This window comes from Panthera onca, chromosome D1 (assembly GCF_046562875.1).
Source record: "Panthera onca isolate mPanOnc1 chromosome D1, mPanOnc1 haplotype 2, whole genome shotgun sequence".
In the NCBI taxonomy this organism is placed as follows: domain Eukaryota; kingdom Metazoa; phylum Chordata; class Mammalia; order Carnivora; family Felidae; genus Panthera; species Panthera onca.
Window position 1 is genome coordinate 68,969,934 of NC_138348.1, and position 18,207 is coordinate 68,988,140.

The 18,207-nt window shown below is 38.9% G+C and overlaps 1 protein-coding gene across 1 annotated transcript in view; it reads left to right on the plus strand.

The window, feature by feature from the left end:
- The first annotated feature begins 203 nt into the window (after positions 1-203).
- The window catches only part of LOC145712469 (coiled-coil domain-containing protein 81-like), a 37,766-nt gene continuing 19,762 nt past the window's right edge, over positions 204-18,207 (plus strand). The window contains exons 1-6 of the mRNA XM_081790341.1: positions 204-636; positions 7,382-7,443; positions 8,842-8,998; positions 12,398-12,654; positions 15,507-15,586; positions 18,063-18,187. Of these exons, the coding sequence (XP_081646467.1) occupies positions 492-636; positions 7,382-7,443; positions 8,842-8,998; positions 12,398-12,654; positions 15,507-15,586; positions 18,063-18,187 (826 nt within the window). The 5' untranslated portion in view covers positions 204-491. The remainder of the gene's footprint in view (positions 637-7,381; positions 7,444-8,841; positions 8,999-12,397; positions 12,655-15,506; positions 15,587-18,062; positions 18,188-18,207) is intronic.

Below are 18,207 nucleotides of genomic sequence, written 5' to 3' on the forward strand. Positions count from 1 at the left end.
TCTCTTCGCTGCCCAGGGTAAGAGGGGAAGGAAAAGACAGTTAAAAAAGTTACTCCCCAGCCTCGCTGTTTGCCCCTCCAGAATCCCATTGTCTACGTAGGGCTCTACCCAACATAGGAGGCGGGGCCAAGGCCATGCTTTGACACCCTAGCGACGCAGCAAGCCTTTGTTGCGTCCTAGCAACACACCACGGCCTCCCTGCGGCTGGCCTACCTTCCCTCAGTCCCATTTTCTTGCTCTTGGCTCCGCGCACGCTCTCACTCGGTGGCCCTGAGCGCTTGGATTTTTGCATACTGGTGCAATCCAGCTCTTGGGGTTCCAGGGGTGGGAGCCACTCAGAGAGAGCCAGTACGGGGTGGGAAGGGACGGCGAGAAAGGAGGTGTTAGAAAAACACAAATCGATATTTGGTAGTTTTTATTTTTAAGGTACATCCAAAGCTCTGAAGAGAGGGGCTTTGAGGGTAGGAAAGTCACTTTTGTACAGATTTCAAATGAAGAAAGAAAAGAGACCGGTCAAGGACTCAGCACCGAACCAAATGAATACCAACATATTGGACACCATCGTCCCTTCCTTGCGGGACCAGAGCAAGCCGGGGCTGCGTACTCTTCGTACTCTTCGGTCGCTGAGCCAGGAGGGTAAGTGAAGTGAGGCGAGGGCTCTGGGGGCTGAATCTTCACCTGCTTGGGGGCAGGCAGAAAACCTCCTTCCCCATCCCCTGAGTGGCCAGGTTATCTTGGCAACCAGCTAGTAATCACAGCAGGCTCCCATTGGATGCCCATAGAGTTCCTTTATTGATCGTGTTAATGAGGGAAAGGGGCCAGCTGAAGATTTTGATTAAAAGTGATAATGTGTTAGCCTGGGGACTAGCACAAAATAAGTGCTCATTAAATGTTAGCTAAAAACAACCACTCCAAATGGGTCCTTCTCAGACTTCATGCAACGACATGGCTACTTTTGTTGCCCCTGATATTTTGGGGTTGTGTTAAGAAAGTGAGATGGTCATAAAAGGAACTGGGTGTTTGCAAGAAGACCTGACAGCTTCTCATAGAAACTTACTAGGCTTGATCAAAAGCGTAGTTTCTTAGAAGAGTCACTCTAGAGTGACACCAAGATCTGTTTGTAAGCATTGGGAACCCTTGGGAAGAAAGGTGCTCCAGAAATGGAAACTATTATTACTATCAAGTCATTGTGACCTAGGGACGTTGCCTACACTTTAACCAAATGACTTAAGAAGACAAAATAAATAGGAGTAGATGCCTCGTTTCTTTCCCCTGCATCACTCTTACTTTTTCCTGTTAAAATAATTATAAAAGAAGCATTAAGTATAATGGTTTTATGGGTTAAAAATATTTGCCTTATTTACAAATTTACATATAATTTATTCATTCAAGTAATTTTGAGAACCTACTGTGTTAGACACTAGAGAACTGACGATGAGCAAAAACCTTGGAATTTACATAGTCTAGTTGGGAAGAGATATACATTAACCAAATAATCACAGAAATAAATAATAATTTCAATTAGTAAGTGCTACCGAGGAGGAGGTGCATGGTACACTGGGAACTTTTACTGTGGTTGAGGATGGGAATGTGTGTCAAGATTTGTTGAAGAAAAGAAGACATGAGCTGAGATGTGAAGAATGAGTTGCAGTTAAATAGGTGAAATGGATCAGTGGAATAGGGAGTGGAGGGGAGGTGACAGAGTTCTTGGCAGAGGGAATAACAAGAGCACATTGATGAGAGACAGCATGGTGTGACCGAGGAATTGAAAGAGAGTCAATACGGCTGCTCTGTAAGTGCAGAAGCCGGAGTGTTCTAAAGGAGACTGGACAGAAAGGGAGGAGTCGGGTGATCAGGGCTTTGTAAATCATATTAAGGATAGTGGCCTTGATTTTAAGCCTGTGGAAAGCCATTAAGTGTTCTAGCATGGAGATAAAGGAGGAGTTGAATGACATGATCACGTTTGTGTTTTGAAAAGATTGCTCTGGTTGCAAAGTGGGGAATGAATTAGAGGGTCAAGAACACCTATAACAGTAACTTAAATGAGACTGAATGGTAGCTTGGTCTAAATTGGTAGCAGTAAAAATGGAGAGATGTAGACAGACTGAAAGGCTATTTAGAGATTGTGGTGGTGGGCTGAGCATGGAGGGTGAGAGAGAAAGGAAGTCGCAAGGATGAGTTCTGAGTTCCTGGCTTATATAACTGAATAGATGAAGGTGGCAGTCATTGAGATCGAATCCCTGGATACAGGGCAAGATTTAAGGGAAAGAAGATCCTGATTTTGAGCAAGTGAAGTGTCTCTGTGAGGTATCCAAATAGGCAGTTGGATACACAGGTCAAGAACCTTAAAATGGGGAGGGTTTCTGGGATCTAAACAAACACGTGGGAGTCATCAGCATATTGGTGGTCATTAAAGTCCTGGGCACAGATGTAACGGCTGCAGCAGAATATGGAGTGAAAAATGAAGGCCTAGGGCTATATCTTTGGAAATCCCAACATTTAATGGCTGAGTTGAGGAAAATGAGAAGAAGTGGCTAGAGAGGTAGGAAGAAAATCCAGGAGAGAGGAGTGTCACAAAAGCCCATAAGAGAGGTGCTTAAAGGAGGAGAGAGTGGTCACCACTGTTAGATATGACTAAAGGGTCAGGGAGGTGAAAGCTAAACATATCTATTGAGTTTATTGATGAGATTGTTTGTGACCTCAGCAAGAGCTTTACTGGTTGAATGACAGAAACAGAAGTCATTATTAATGTTATCATTATTAAAGTCATTATTAAAATCACTATTAACTAATAAGTGACTACTTATTAATGTTCACAAATGATCCCTTGTAAAGGAGATGAGGATAAACTTCTAATCTCAGTAAAGCCCATAAATTAACTTTTCATCATTGTATGTATTAAGTCCTGTGGCTTTCATATGTTTCTCCAAAGTTTAGTATTATGTAGTTATAGTACTTAGAAGGTCCCGTCATCGTTTTGTGGATGTGACCGGGCAAAACTATTGAAGACCACATAGCTAGCAATCTGCAGAGGCAGGAAGTCTGCATGTCTTCAGTGCAACACACTGATCTTTCCACTGAACTATGCTCCTATGCTCTGGGAATATGTTTCTTTGTTCAAATCACTCTTGAATTTTTTGTTTTGTATGCCAGTATTTTAATTTTAAAAGATGTCTTATGGGGCACCTGGGTTGCTCAGTTGGCTAAGTGTCCGACTTTTGATTTTGGCTCAGGTCATGATCTCATGGTTCATGAGTTTGAGCCCACACTGGGCTCTGTGCTGGCAGCGGGGAGCCTACTTGGGATTCTCTGCCTCCCTCTCTCTCTGCCCCTCCCTACTCATGCTCTCTCTCAAAAATAAATAAACATTTTAAAAAATGTGTGTGTGTTGTTTTTAAAAGGAAGATGTCTAATAAAGTCAAGGGAGCTTATCTCTTATATTTGGTATTAGTATTTATTTCAAGCATATATTATTCTACAATTTACATAATGGACACTTCTTTCTAATAATCATATATAAAATGTAGCATTCTTGCTACCTGGCACTGTGTTTGAAAATATGGTTTGAATGCATAAAATGTTTAGAATTTGAAGTCAAATGATGGTTGAACTGAGTATAGAAGGTATGTCTGGGGATTATTTCTTTATAATAATGATTCTAGGTATTTCAATATTTGATTAAAATAAATAATAACTCCAGTTTTCTCTAAAACATAAAAGTAGCATATCTTTAATTCGCTTTTTAGACTGGATTAAAATTCTTCTTGTTTGACAATTCAGTGATATCCTCTCTGACTTTGGGATGTCAGAAAAAATCAAAGTTAAAAATCATTGTTTGTAAAATTTTCAAATCTATTCCAATTGAAATGCAGGAACCTACAACTTCCCAAAGGGAATGATGTGCATATTTTCTTTTTTCTTCAGTAAGAAACAGCAAATCTCTCAGGGTGCCTGGGTGGCTCAGTTGATTAAGCGTCCAACTTCAGCTCAGGTCATGATCTTGCAGTTCATAGGTTCGAGCCCCACATCTGTTCTGTGCTGACAGCTCAGAGCTTGGAACTTGCTTTGGATCCTGTGTCTTCCTCTCTCTCTGCTCCTCCCCTGCTTTGCTCTGTCTCTCTCAAAAATAAACATTAAAAAAATAGCAAATCTCAGTTTAGAATAATAAACCCTGCTTTTATATAATTTTTCCCATTAGATTCTATAGAATAAAACAACATGGCAGTCTTGAATATATCATTCAAATGAAGAAAGATGATCCTCAAATTTCCAGCTAGGCTCAGTCAAGTCTTTTCATTAGGGTTTGGTTGCAAGCTATATAGTTTCTCCTGGCTCTAATTAAATCATTTCCACTTGGTATAGATTGTTTTCCTGAAATTTGAGCTGCATATTGTGAGCCTGGGTAAAAGACTTAACAGTTTTGACTTCATAGTTTTGAAAGGTCTCCATGTAAATCTGGATATGGAGATTCTGTATTATTAGCAAATTAATGACATTTTTGTTCATGATGAAAAATTTAATTCAGTATATAATTGGTATTGGTTGAAAGACCTTCTTAGTTCTTAGCAGCCAGAAGTAGAATTCTTTTGTCTATGGTGGTGGAGAGGAATGGGGAATACAGTAGGATGGAGCAGAGTAGAGGAAAGACTTGGTTATAATAAACTGTGTATCTGTGATTTAGAGTGAAGGGTAGGATCTTTTCACCTGGCTCACTGTAGCATGTAGCCCTAGTTTCCTTGGTGGGTGAGTGAATTTCCATCACCCAACTTGTTCCCAGATACCCATGAGAATCATTCACTGCTACTTCTCATTGCCCAAACTACTCCTCCCCTGGCATAGTAATAAAAATATTTATAACCGTGACATGCTGTAATTAAAAGTACAATTTCCCTGCTTTAGGTAGTAGTTTAAACCATTAGAAATAAAAGTTATACCAATAAATCAAGCAATTTCCAAAGTGGGGAAAGAACTAGTCTTTTGCCACCAACTGCATCCATATCCCAAAGTGGCAACCTGGTAAATGTCACTGTTCTTGATTTTTTCTTTTTTAAAGTAGGCTCCACACTGGAAGCCCAAGGTGAGGCTTGAACTCATGACCCTGAGATCAAGACCTGAGCTGAGATCAAGAGTCGAATGCTTAACTGACTGAGCCACCTAAGCACCCTGTTATTGATCTTTTATTCTGAAAACTAAAACATAACACTCTGGATTTGCACAGAGTTCATTGGAAAGTATCTTTAATACACATAATTAGGTTTGGAGTGGAGATGTCAACACAGACTTAATTTTCAGTACTTCTAAATATTAGTTATACCTAGAGTATCCCTTCATATCATGTATTTAACCCTAGTTATTGGCAACTACTTATTTTTCTACCACAGTTCCTTTTTGGAAAACAGCTCAGAACAAGAAAAACATAGAAGACCCCTCTCTGATCATTCAAAACAGATAGTAAGAAGTCTATGCACTGATTCAAATTAAGCCCCTTGGGTCCCTACCCAAAGGTCTGTTGTCAAGAATTATTATTTTAGGGCCGCCTGGGTGGCTCACTTGGTTAAGTGACCAACTCTTGATCTCAGCTCAGGTCATGATCTCACAGTTTGTGAGATCAAGCCTTGTGTTGGGCTCTGCACTGACAGTGTGGAGCCTGCTTGGGATTCTCTCTCTCTGCCTCTCTCTCTTTCAAAATAAATAAACTTTAAAAATATTACTTTAGATATAATATTAGTATATTTGTTGAAAGCAAAAACAAAGCAGATCAGAAGCAGTAAATTAGGATCAGGTCTGCAGAGCACTAGCAGTAGAGAGACGTGACAGCTGGTAGTCTAACAGTAACAAATGAGAATGAAAAGCAAGTCAAGATTTAAGCAAAAATATGGTGATCATTTTGCAATATATACAAATATAAAATCATTATGTTGTACACCTGACACTATTATTATGTGCCAAACTGAATCTCAATTTAAAAAGAATATATTGTTTTATGGGTTTAGTAATAATGTTATATGGGCTAAGGCATTTAAAGAATATCAAAGACTACTACATGCTACTCAAGGTTGATAGTACACAAAGATTCAGTGCACAAAGCAACTTAGGTCTCTGCTGTCATGGAGTTATCATCTGGGCAGAGTTGTGGAGAAAGATGACACACACACACACACACACACACACACACACACAATCTCTATAAAGACCACCCCCCCACCGCCCCCAACAAAGAATTAAGCAATGAAAGAAGTACAGAGACACTTAATGCCCAGACAGCAGCCTTTTATGCCTTAATGGTGCTTGGCTTTACTTTTGTGTTAAAGAATGTCATAAGAATGAAGGTTTAGGGGTGTCTGGGTGGCTCAGTTGGTTGGGCAACCCACTCTTGGTTTCAGGTCAGTCTGTGACTGGTTGTGGGATTGAGCCCTGTGTCAGGCTACATGCTGAATGTGGAGCCTGCTTGGGATTCTCGCTCTCTCTCTCTCTCTCTCTCTCTCCCCCTCCACTGCCCCTCATCTGCCCCTCCCCCACTCACATGTGTGCTCTCTCTCAAAATAAATAAACATTTAAAATAAAATATGGGGCCTGGGTGGCTCAGTTGATTGAGTGTCTGACTTTGGCTCAGGTCATGATCTCATAGTTTGGTTCCAGAGTTTAAGTGCCATGTTAGACTCTGTGCTGACAGCTCAGAGCCTGGAGCCTGCTTTGGATTCTGTGTCTCCCCCTCTCTCTGCCCCTCCCCTGCTCATGCTCTGTCTCTCTCTCTCTCTCTCTCAAAAATATATAAACATTAAATAAAATAAAATAAAAAAGAATAAAGTTTTATGTTTCAGAGGGCACAGAGTAGACACTCAATAAATACTTTTTGAATTGGTCATTAAGAAAAAAGGGGTAGGGTTAAATACGTGATAGAGATTAAGGAGCTCAGTTGTAATGAGCATCAGGTGTTGTATGGAAGTGTTGAGTCACTAAATTATACAACAGAGACTAATATTACACTTTATGTTAACTAACTAGAATCTAAAGAACTAAAAAAAAGAAAAGACTAGATTATACTTGATTAACTCTATTTATAGGATAAAAGGAACTCTGTCCCACTTCTATAAAGAATAAAAGGAAATGTGCGACAGAGTTCTCTTTATCCTAGAAAGACTGTATTTAAAAATTTATTGTTATTGTTATTTTTAAGCACATTTTTGGAATGTAAAATGGTAAGCTTTAGTTACTAGGAAAATTAACTTTTGGGAATGAACTTATTTTCTGTTAATTCTAAATTAATTAGGAATTACTATTGTTTGATTCTGCAGTTCACATTTACTTTTTTATTTATTAGCACTAGATACTATCACATGAGTGCTTACATCAATTATTTTTTATTTCCTTTGAATTTCAGAAGTCTCTGCTATCTGGGGGAATGTGTCAGAATTTGTGCAACAACAGCTATCCCTACAAAAGGCAAGATTTATACTTTAAGTTTAATGCAAGAGTCCAAAGGATCTTTCTTCCTTGGTCTTGTATAATTTTGCTGGGAACAAAATAACAGATTTTAGAGCTATTCAATTTGACTTTCAGTCCTGTGATTTTATGATGCTCACACTATGACTTACAGATAGTAGATTTAACAAACATGGATTTTATTCTTAGGTAATGAATTTGTAAAAGTTCTCTCTAGTGATACCAAGCAGATCACTGACCAGTCTGGATGTATGTAGAGGAACTAGATGAATTCTGTTGATCTGTGACCTGATAGTTTCTGGCATTGCTATAGAAGGATGTAATGCTTCCTGCCATGCCTCTTTGCAGGGAATGGGTTTTAACTGAAATACAAGAAGACAATCTGGGATTGAACTCATCTTGCCAAAAATGAGAAACTTTGCCCAGACTTCAGTTTGGATGCCATGGAACTGGACAGAGATTTGGGGAGTTTGGAGGGAGCTGGGAAATTGTGAAATTTTTATATCCTACTCACAGGTCCCATTATGACAACCCATGGGCTGAATTCGTCCTTCAAACTTATCTTGTTTGGTCTGATAATTTGAAGTAGTCATCACCAACCTAAAATTTGGAGAGTTTATATAAAGTTTTGGACTTGTTTCTCTTTTCTTGAAAAATCAGCAGATTTAACAACACCAGTTTTCCATTCCTGCATGATGACACTTGGCTGGAGCCAACAATGAGCTCTTCCCTTTGGATGGGGTTTGTACTTTCTAGCCACTGCACTCTCTGGCTGGCTACCTTCATTCCCTTGCGTTCTTTCGTGGGTGGTGCCTGTAGGCATTTGAGTTTGTAACCCTTGAGGTGTGATATTTCCAGGGAGACAGAGGCCTAGTTTGAGAGCCAAAAGCATTGGCTTCTACCCCTCAGCCAAGATCACTACACTGCAGCAGATGCCTTGGATGCTGGATTGTCTGGTTTTAAGTGAGAGACAAAACCTAAAAGAAGGAATGAGAAAGCAGAGATTCTTACAGCTTTTTAAATTCCTTCTTTCTAATGGTAAATGATTAAAATTCAGAATTTCCCACGATTTAGGATAAGAGGAATCTTAAATATAGATTAAAAGTAGCAATGGCATCCATACAAATTATCTTAGTCCTCACAGCCTTTGAATGGTAATCGAGATGCAGGATCTGATGTCAGAAGCATTGTAGATCAATATATTACATTTTATACTTACATGAGAACTTAGAATCATGACATACTATAGCTGGAAGAGAGTTTAGAAATCATTGAATATTTAAGGCTTAATTGTTTTCATGGGTTTTTTTGAATAGCGGTACTAAGGGTTATTTTTCCTTACCTCTTCAGTGATTTCTGATTGTTGCTCTTTTTTTTCCCCCTTCCTTTTTCTTTCAGGGTGTTCAGATTCCAGGGCTTGGAACTTTTACTTTCACGAGACAAAAAATTGACGTGGGAAACAACAAGTTTATTCTGATTCAGAGACCCATATTTATCATGGCAGAGAAGTTAGTACGGATCCATGAACTCAAACAAAACAAAACATACATTCCTGGTAAATCTTTTCAATATTTAAGACATTCTCAGAAAGTTACTGGCCTGGGAATGAAAATGGAAGGGCAAAGTTTGTTCAGTTGCTGCTTTATCAGTTTGTGATTTCAGCTCACTTTTCACCTGGTACCTTTGGAAGAGGGAAGGGCCAAGGTGGGAAATGATAGACAGTCTTCCTGCAGGACATTTTAAACCTCAGTAGCTTAAGAGGCAGGCATGGGAAGACTTGATGTGATATCAAGGCACATTTACATGCCACATTACAGAGTTATACAGCCTTTGTTCATTTTTTTAGACTCTCAGAAATTAAAAGTGGTTATAGAGAAAAAGTTAATTAGGGACTGTAATTAGAATTACAGTCCATATTAGCTATGAAAAAGATCACTAACTGTGTTCTATCATATATAATGTACATTATTAAAACTTAGAAGTGAGGCTAATGATTCCATAAAGACTTAATGAATACCTTATATACCTCTCACACCCTAAAATCTTCCTCCCTTGTTTTCTCCCTTCCTCCTTCCCCTTCCCTTCCTTCTGCCTCCCTTCCTTTCTTCCCTCTTTCCACAAATATTTACTGAGAGCCAACTATGTGTTAGGCCTTGTTCCAGGCACTTGAGATATAGTGATAAGCTAAAGGGACATGGTGCCTGACAGAGGATGCTTACTTACCTTCCAGCTTTGGTGTGTAGACTTGGTGACACCTCCCCTGGTTACTTAGAGGCCTTTGGGGACGTCCTTCCTGATTTCTGGGCTGTATTCATTTTAACCTTCCTTATCATCCCCTCTTGCATTGCACTCCTACGTGGATAGAAGCAGTCCACCCCAAATGTCAGCAGGTGAAAAGGCTAAAACTGGCCTTTATGGTAACTTCCCTGAAAGTTAATTTTCAGCGTAACTTACCACCAAAAAATGAAATATTGGGAAACCAAATACCAACAAGTTATACTTAGAATTCATTATGCATATGATCTTTATGGTAGATTTGATGGACTTTTCAGCCATCTTTACCTAGAATTTTATGACAGAAGGCATAGAATACCCCAATTCATCAAAAACCTACCAATTAAAGTGAAAATAAAGCCAACTTGTTTTTTTTAACAAAAACATCTTGGATCTCATAGTATAGTCCAAAAAAAGTAGCTTAGATCTATAATTAATTTTTTTACAAGGCTGAAGAAATTTCAGAATTAAATATATATGATTGAATTAATTCACAAGAACAATTCTGTCTCTAGTTTAGCTTTGGGGTTATGGGTCTTCATCATTAATTAAGTAGGTAATTAATTAAACATTATACATTGGTTCTTAAAGATTATCAAGACATGGTCCTTGCTTTGAAGAGCTCAAAATTTAGCATGGGAGATAAATATATAAGCAAATATTGCAACCTGATTAAATGCTGTGAAAGCAACATTGGTCAGAACTAGATTGAATGTAGGGGAGCCCAGAGGAGAGCATGCTTAACTTTGCTCAGGGAGGCTTAGGAAGATGACATATACCAGGAGGTCTTAAAGAATGATAGGGCTTTGCTGGCATAGAAGCTGTGGGAGATATTTCAGGAACAATGAGAATAATTCAAGAATAAGAATAAGGTATTTCTCTGTGGCCAAGGCATATGATTGTGGAGGCAATTGGAGGGAATTAAGACAAAAGTGGTTGGAAGCAACTAAGTTGTAAGGGGCTATAGGCAGTATGATAAGGACTTTGGGATTCATCCTATAGGCAGTGGGGAGCCATTGAAAGTTTTTGAGCAAGGAACTGTATGTACTAGTCCAGTTTTTAATTTAGGAGGATAGTTCTTTTAATTATAGCAGTTTGATGAAATATGGTAGGAGCCTGATTGCAGTGGCAATCAGGAGGAAGATGAAGGAATCTATTTGTGAGATATTTCCTATGGAGAACTGATGGGATTTGGCTGCCAGTTGAGACTGGTGGGTAGCAAGAAGAAGGAAGGTACGTAGCATGACTCCGATTTATTGGAAAATAGATGTACGTTTTTGTCATTAACACCTTAGGGAAGCAAGGGGGAAGGCAGGTTGGGGTGGTAGATAAAGTAATGAGTTAGCTTTTGGACATGTTAAATTTGAAATTCCTGTAGGGATACGTAGGTGGAGGTAGTTCCAGAGCTCAGGTGAGGGATGGAGACTAGAGGTCAGGATTTGGAAAAATTTACCTAGGAGAAGATATAAAGTAAGAGAAGGAGACAGACAAGGACAAAGTCTTGTTTAAAAACAACAACAACAGAAAACAGCACAACAAAACACCATCTTATCAGAAGTAGATGAGGAAGGAAATCAGCAAAGGAGACCAAAAAAGAGGAAATTGGAGAACCAAGAGTGGTGCCATGGATACAAGAGCATAGAGAGGGCACGGTCAATGGAGGTTACAGAGAGGTCATGAGATTAAGATTTGCAATGTATCCATTGGCTTGTCCATTATGAGATGATAGTGTCCCTACTGAAGTAAGTGGGCTAGAAGACAGATTGAAGAGAGACATTGGATAAATGGGAGGGAACAATCCATAGGCAGGCAATATAGCATTTTCTTTTAAGAACTTCATTAAAAAAATGGAGGGAGGTGGTATAGAATCACCATCAAATTGTACAGAAGACCATGGCTGATATAGGGAAGCTTGTGTTTTGCAGATATTAATCTTCATCATCCAGCACCATTGGGCACTTGGAAAGCTATAAATTAATGCTTGCTCAATGAATGTTTAGAATGTTCTTCTTTCTATCCTGTTCCTCTATTAGTGGATCTTGTTGCTGCCTCTTTTCGGATTTATTATCTTGATCGCCTTTGTTATTTATCCCCTTTTTTGACTGGTGATCTGTTCTTGTGGAATAGACCCTATCTTATTTTTATGCTAGATATACCATATTCCTTTGCAATGTCATTTAGGGATTCATTAGGGAGAAAAAGCAAGTTATCCAGTCTGATACCCTCCGATAAGACACTTTCATTTGAAGGTAACATCTACTGAACTATCTTTTCAAAACACTTGACATTTATGGATATTTATAAACATTTAAAAATGATGTGATAATTGGAGGAGACAGACAAGTGTATTGCTACAGTATGTCCTGAGAGATAAGAGGGCTGAAAACTTCAGAAAACCCTCTGATGAAGAAATGCAGTTAGTTATTACATTGTCTCCAAGGGAAAATCAAAAGCTTGTCTGGAATTTGCTTAGAAACCTAATTGTTCTTATTGTGAGCAAAATATATACTTTTAAGGAAAATTGTACTGATTACTGTCTACTGTTAGGGTACAACTAAGGACTTAACATGGACAATTCTATTTTTGAGTATTAAGAATCAGATAATTATTTGTGAGTGTATATGACATGACCTTGTTGTAATTTACACTTCCTTTCTCCCACCCTGTCTTTCTCCTCTAGGTGATATTCCAGTTATTCCACTTAATTTTGTCACAATATCCCTGCAGGGTCCATTTAGCAGGGATACAGTGGAAAGCTGTGTGAAAGAAACTTTGCTTTTTTTATCACGATCCATTTCCATCAAACCAAATGTGGAGTTTACTTTCAAAGGAATCGGGATCCTCATGATTAAAGGCGGCAAAGTGAAGATGAGATTTTATAAGGATTTCCTTTGTAAAATGGATGGAACTGGGGCTTTGGCTGAAGCCCTCACAAATGTAAGTTAATGTTTTCCTTCTCCACACCCCTCTCCCAATCAAAACTTTGAATTACCTGTGTGTCATTATTAAGAAAAATTCAGGTTGACATTTTATTTATTATTATTTTTAAATGTTTATTTATTTTGAGAGAGAGAGCGTGGGCAAGCAAGTTGGGGGGACAGAGAGAGAGGGCGAGAGAAAATCCCAAGTAGGCTCCACACTGTCAGCATGCAGCCTGATGTGGGGCTCAATCTCAGGAACTATGCGATCGTAACCTGAGTTGAAATCAAGAGTCAGACACTTAACCAACTGAGCCACCCAGGCGCCCTGGGTTGATGTATTTTAAATGGCACTTACCCCAAGTGCAAAAAAATGCTTTTTTATAGATGGTTAACTCTTTAACAAAAAGGTTAGAAGGGCAAAGAAACTTTAAGTTTCGAGTCAATGCCAAGTGAAAAATATAAATAGTAATAAAAGCGTTCATAATTCTGAATACTTTATAGTACCATATAGTGTTTAAAAATTCTTCCATATCTATTATTTCATTTGAGTTGGAAAACATTATAAAACTGGCATTATTATCATCCTGATTTTACAAATGAGAAAAATGGAGGTTCAGAGAGATTACGTGGGAAGCCTGAAATCAGAGTGCTAATAAGTGGTAGAACCAGACTTCCTAATGGCTCTTTTTTTTTTTTTTTTTTGGCTGGTTGTAGCATTTATTTATTTATTTATTTATTTATTTATTTAGAGTGCGCAAACAACGGAGGGGCAGAGACCATGAGAGAGAGAATCCCAAGCAGACTCCATGCTCAGCATGGAGCCCGGGGTAGGGTTTGATCTCATTAACTGTGAGACAAGATCAAGAGTTAGATGCTTAACCGACTGAGCCACCTAGGTGTCCTTATGGTATTTTATTTTAATGACTACAATAAATCGAGTCATGGAAATGTATCTTTAGCTTTTAATTTGCCATACTGTGGAAGAAATTTCACAATTGACCCCATCATTATTAACTATTCAGTAGCTGGTATGACCTTCATGCTAACTTGGACATAGCAGAGTTTAAGGAGGTAGTGAAACAGTTAATCACCAGGACTAACTGAATGCTTAGTGTGCCTTAAGAATGAAGAAAATTGGTACAAATGAATTATATTATCATAGAATGTTATAAAATCCTGGGTCCTATAGAGCAAAAGCCTGATTTTTAAGTGAAAGGCTATAAAATGAAAGTCTATAAATACGGTCTAATTCTACTCTCTACTCTCTAATTTCCTCTTTCATGGAGCTCTGGGATGGGGATTTAAGAGTTGTGCATAATGAAGCTCTTGGTGTTTTCTGCACAATCTGGCTTCATGTAGGATTTTAAAGATAGGCACTAACCCTGTGTATGTAAAGTGGAAACACGCAGCTATCACCCTCCCGTTTCCATGAAAATACAGCAGAAGCAAGGCCAAAGTGCTGGCCCATCTCTAATCTTCAGGGATTCTACAGAACTTTGTAGCTTTAATAACATGGTCATAAGAGAGGACAGCCTGCTGCACTCTAAGACATAACTTTGAAGGAGCATTTTCCAGAAGTAGTCATCCCGAGAGATACTCTATGAAAAAAGGATCTGGAGACCAAAGCAGATGGAGGGCTGCTGCATATATCACCCTCCTGGACAGAAGCACAAAACACACTGGCATGTTAAAGGATCTGAGAAGTCTGCTTTAACTGCCTGAATCATGAATCGTGGAACTTTTGGTTAATCCAAGGCTTGTTAACAGCAAAAATCACATTTTGGGGGGATGCCTGGGTGGCTCAGTTGGTTAAGTGTCTGACTTGGGCTCAGGTCATGATTTTGCGGTTTGTGAGTTCGAGCCCCTCGTCGTGCTCTGTGCTGACAGCTGAGATCCTGGAGCCTGCTTCGGATTCTGTGTCTCCCTCTCTCTCTGCCCCTCCCCCACTTGTGCTCTGTCTCTCTCTATCAAAAATAAATAAAATGTAAAAAAAAAAATTTTTTTAAAAATCACATTTTGGGAAATTGCTATAAAGTGGTGAGAGTGATTCTTTTCCCCCAAATGTCCCATAACTTAAACCTGAGTGTTGTTCTGCAGAGTAGTTCTCTTGGGAAGCTGTAGGTTTATTTCAATGATGCTGCTTTTGCTGGAACCATATTTAAAACTTCTTTTTGCAAATTCCCTTCAAAGCCTTTTGTAAACCATATCATTCCAAAAATAATTTTGGATTTCTATACTAGTATAATGTAATAATGTCATTACTGTAAAATGTGATAATAGTTATAATAGCTGCTATTTGTTGAGTGTTTATTATGTGCCAGCCACTTACATACAGTACCTCATAAAAATTCTATGAATTAGATCCTGTTATCCCCACATACTCAGGGTTTAAGGTTACATAACTTAACAGTGTGGGGATGTGAACATGAATCCACGTGACTTCAAAGCCCTTCTCTTACCCTTCTCTTACCCTTCTCTTAGAATTATTTGGGTCAAGAGTGGAATTGGCTTCCTTGCTCATTTTCCTCATAGTTTCAAATAAGTCAGCTCTCCTTTTAAAGATGTATAAAAGAAGCCATCAACTCTGAAGGTAATTTCCAAAGAGGAAATGGTTTGAGAAAAGGCAGCATCAGTGGAATTGGTATGGGACTATCCAGGGTGATAAATGAGATAATTCCTCTTTGGATTTTAAGCTCTAGACTTTAAGCACTAAAAAAATATAAATAAATAAATAAATAAATAAATAAATAAGAAATAACAATAGAGAGTATCATGGTAGCCTTGCCTCTGAGACTGCCTATAGCTTTGATTTGTATGTGTCATAGACCACTGCCCCAAGCATAACCTTTCTCTTTCTCTGTCCTCCAGAGGCCTGGCACTGTGGACTCCGTGTTGTCCAGCAGAGAGAGTTCAGAGAAGCAATCCAAGTGTGGGTGTGCATTTCCAAGGTCAGTGTTTTGCTCCACAGGTTCCTCCAGGCACAGCAATCCTTGTTGATTTATTAATGTGATTGGGTAGTGTTTCTCATCTTTTCTGGCTCATGCTCCTTTTAGTGTTCTCTCTCTTTCAGTGTTCCAGCAAAGAAGGATTTGTTGCATACACTTTCCGTAGTTAAGTTAGAAAGCAATGGCCAGTTAGACTATTTTTATTTATGATAATTCAACAACTCTATACATTACTTGATACTTATCATGATAAATGTACTCTTAATCCCCTTTATTTCACCCACCCTTCACCCACCTCCCCTCTGGAAACCACCAGTTTGTTCTCTGTATTTAAGAATCTGCTTTTTTGTTTGACTCTTCTTTTCTTTTGTTATTTGTCTTGTTTCTTAAGTTCCACATATGAGTGAAATGATATGGTGTTTATCTTTGTCTGTCTGGCTTATTTAATTTAACATTATACCCTCTAGGTCCATCTAGACTATTCATTTTTAAAACTACTCTTAGCTCCCTAGAAACTCTGATACTACCTCCCATCAATTTTAGTCCCTGCAATATTAGTGCAATTCTTCTCATCTTCTGGGCTTTCCTCTACCTTCCATCATTTCCTCTGAACTAGCTTTCTCTTTCTGCAGTCTAGCTCACCTGTCTGAGCTCTGATTCTTACCACTCAAGTGGTTAGAGAGATAAGGTAGAATAAAGGAACAACTTTATCCCAAGAGTGCAGTGGGTTTTACTGGTGGCTGCTGACAATGATTATAATAATGATACTGATGATAATAATAATAATAATAATAATAATAATTGTCATCTATGGAATACTTACTACTGTAGATGTCAGATGCTATTAAGCACTTTCTCAATATTATTGCACTTAATTTTCAGTTTAGCTATTTTAGATGTGTATTTAATTTTATCCATTTTATAGAGGTGCAAAATTGTAATTTTAATTTTTTTTTCTTTTAATAAGTGAAACAACATGGTGCAGTATTAAGAACACTGGAATAGGGGGCGCCTGGGTGGCTCAGTCAGTTGAGTGTCCAACTTTGGCTCAGGTCATGATCTCGTGGTTTGTGGGTTTGAGCCCTGCATCGGGCTCTGTGCTGACAGCATGGAACCTGGAGCCTGCTTTGGATTCTGTGTCTGCCTCTCTCTCTGCCCTTGCCCTACTCATGGTCTGTCTCTCTCTCTCAAAAATAAATAAACATTTAAAAAATTTTTTAAAAAAGAGCACTGGAATAGGAGTCAGGAGACTTGGTTTTTTTTCCCCCAGTTTAGCTGTCACTCACTCATTGTGTACCCTTAATCATGTTCTTAATCTTAATTGCTATGCCATTAACTATTACGCTTTTCAGGTGGAGGAAGTTGGGGGAATAACAACCAGCTTCCCAGAGTATTATTTTCTCATGGTTTTTAAATCTGTGACATCCTCCTGTGTTAGTTGGTTTGGAACAACCCCCTCTAGGAAGGACTGTATGACATACCTCAAAATCAGTGTGAGGGTCAGAATAAACATTAGAGATTAGTTAGTCTAGACCCTTAATATTGTGGATGAAATGGACAAACAACTGAGTGGCCAAGCTAGAAATAAAACCACGGCTCCTGACTGTTCCACTATTCTTTCCATTGTACCATGTTGCCTTACTCATTAAAAATAAATCAATGGATTCAAAATAATTTTATTGTGATTGTATTTTGGAAGGCAAATTTGGCTGCCCCCTTGGACATATTTTGGCTGAAGCATTCCAGGAGGGAAATAATTGCAATGGGTCAAGAACAGAGATGGAAGCTCCTGTTAACTAGAGAGCCTAGAGATGGACCGGAGAACTCAAATACTCAAAATAGTTGTAGATGTTTTATTCATGTGAAGTTTGGTCCCTGAATTTACTGGAAGTACCACTCCTCCCCCACTGCCCTCTCTCCTGCTTACACCTCTAATGCAGCACTCCATACTTGAGACCACAGAAAACCTACAACTACATACACCAGCTGAACACATCCATTCCCCCATTGTGCTTTTGCAAGTCCCTCACTTTTGCCTGGGGAAAGGATGGAGCTGTGGGGAGGAGAAAGAAGGAGGGGAGGAGTGGTTATTTCTGGGCATATTTCGGTCTCTGCCTACCAGGCTGTGAATCTTTGCCTTTAAGTCATCCAACAGCCACCTTTCACTGTCACCTCTATGCATCTGGTTACAGAACTAGAAAAGACAGCCGGGTTCAAACTGAGACCAAACCCAAAGCTTAAATCCCTCAATTTATCTTGATAAGAGCTGCTTTTGAGGCCTCAGTACTGAGAGGGAAGGTCTTGGTTGGCTCCCAAACTTAGCCTGAAAGAGAGCCTCAGTAAATCAAAGCACTTGCCCCCTTGAGAGAAGTGGGTGTATTTCAGAACCAGATAGCTAGCTGGGTTGCTTCTAAGGATTGAGAGTTCACACATTCACCTATTCAGGCCCAGTGCAGTAAACATCGTGGCTTGTTTCTAGGATTGAGATCAAGAAGTTGGACAAAAAACCACCTATGGAGACCATTGTAGAGGAAGATGAAAATGAAATGAATGGACAAGAGGAGTGCAAATTAAAAGACCATCCAAGCAAAGAAGGCGTCAGAGGTAGGCCAATATTGCTACCA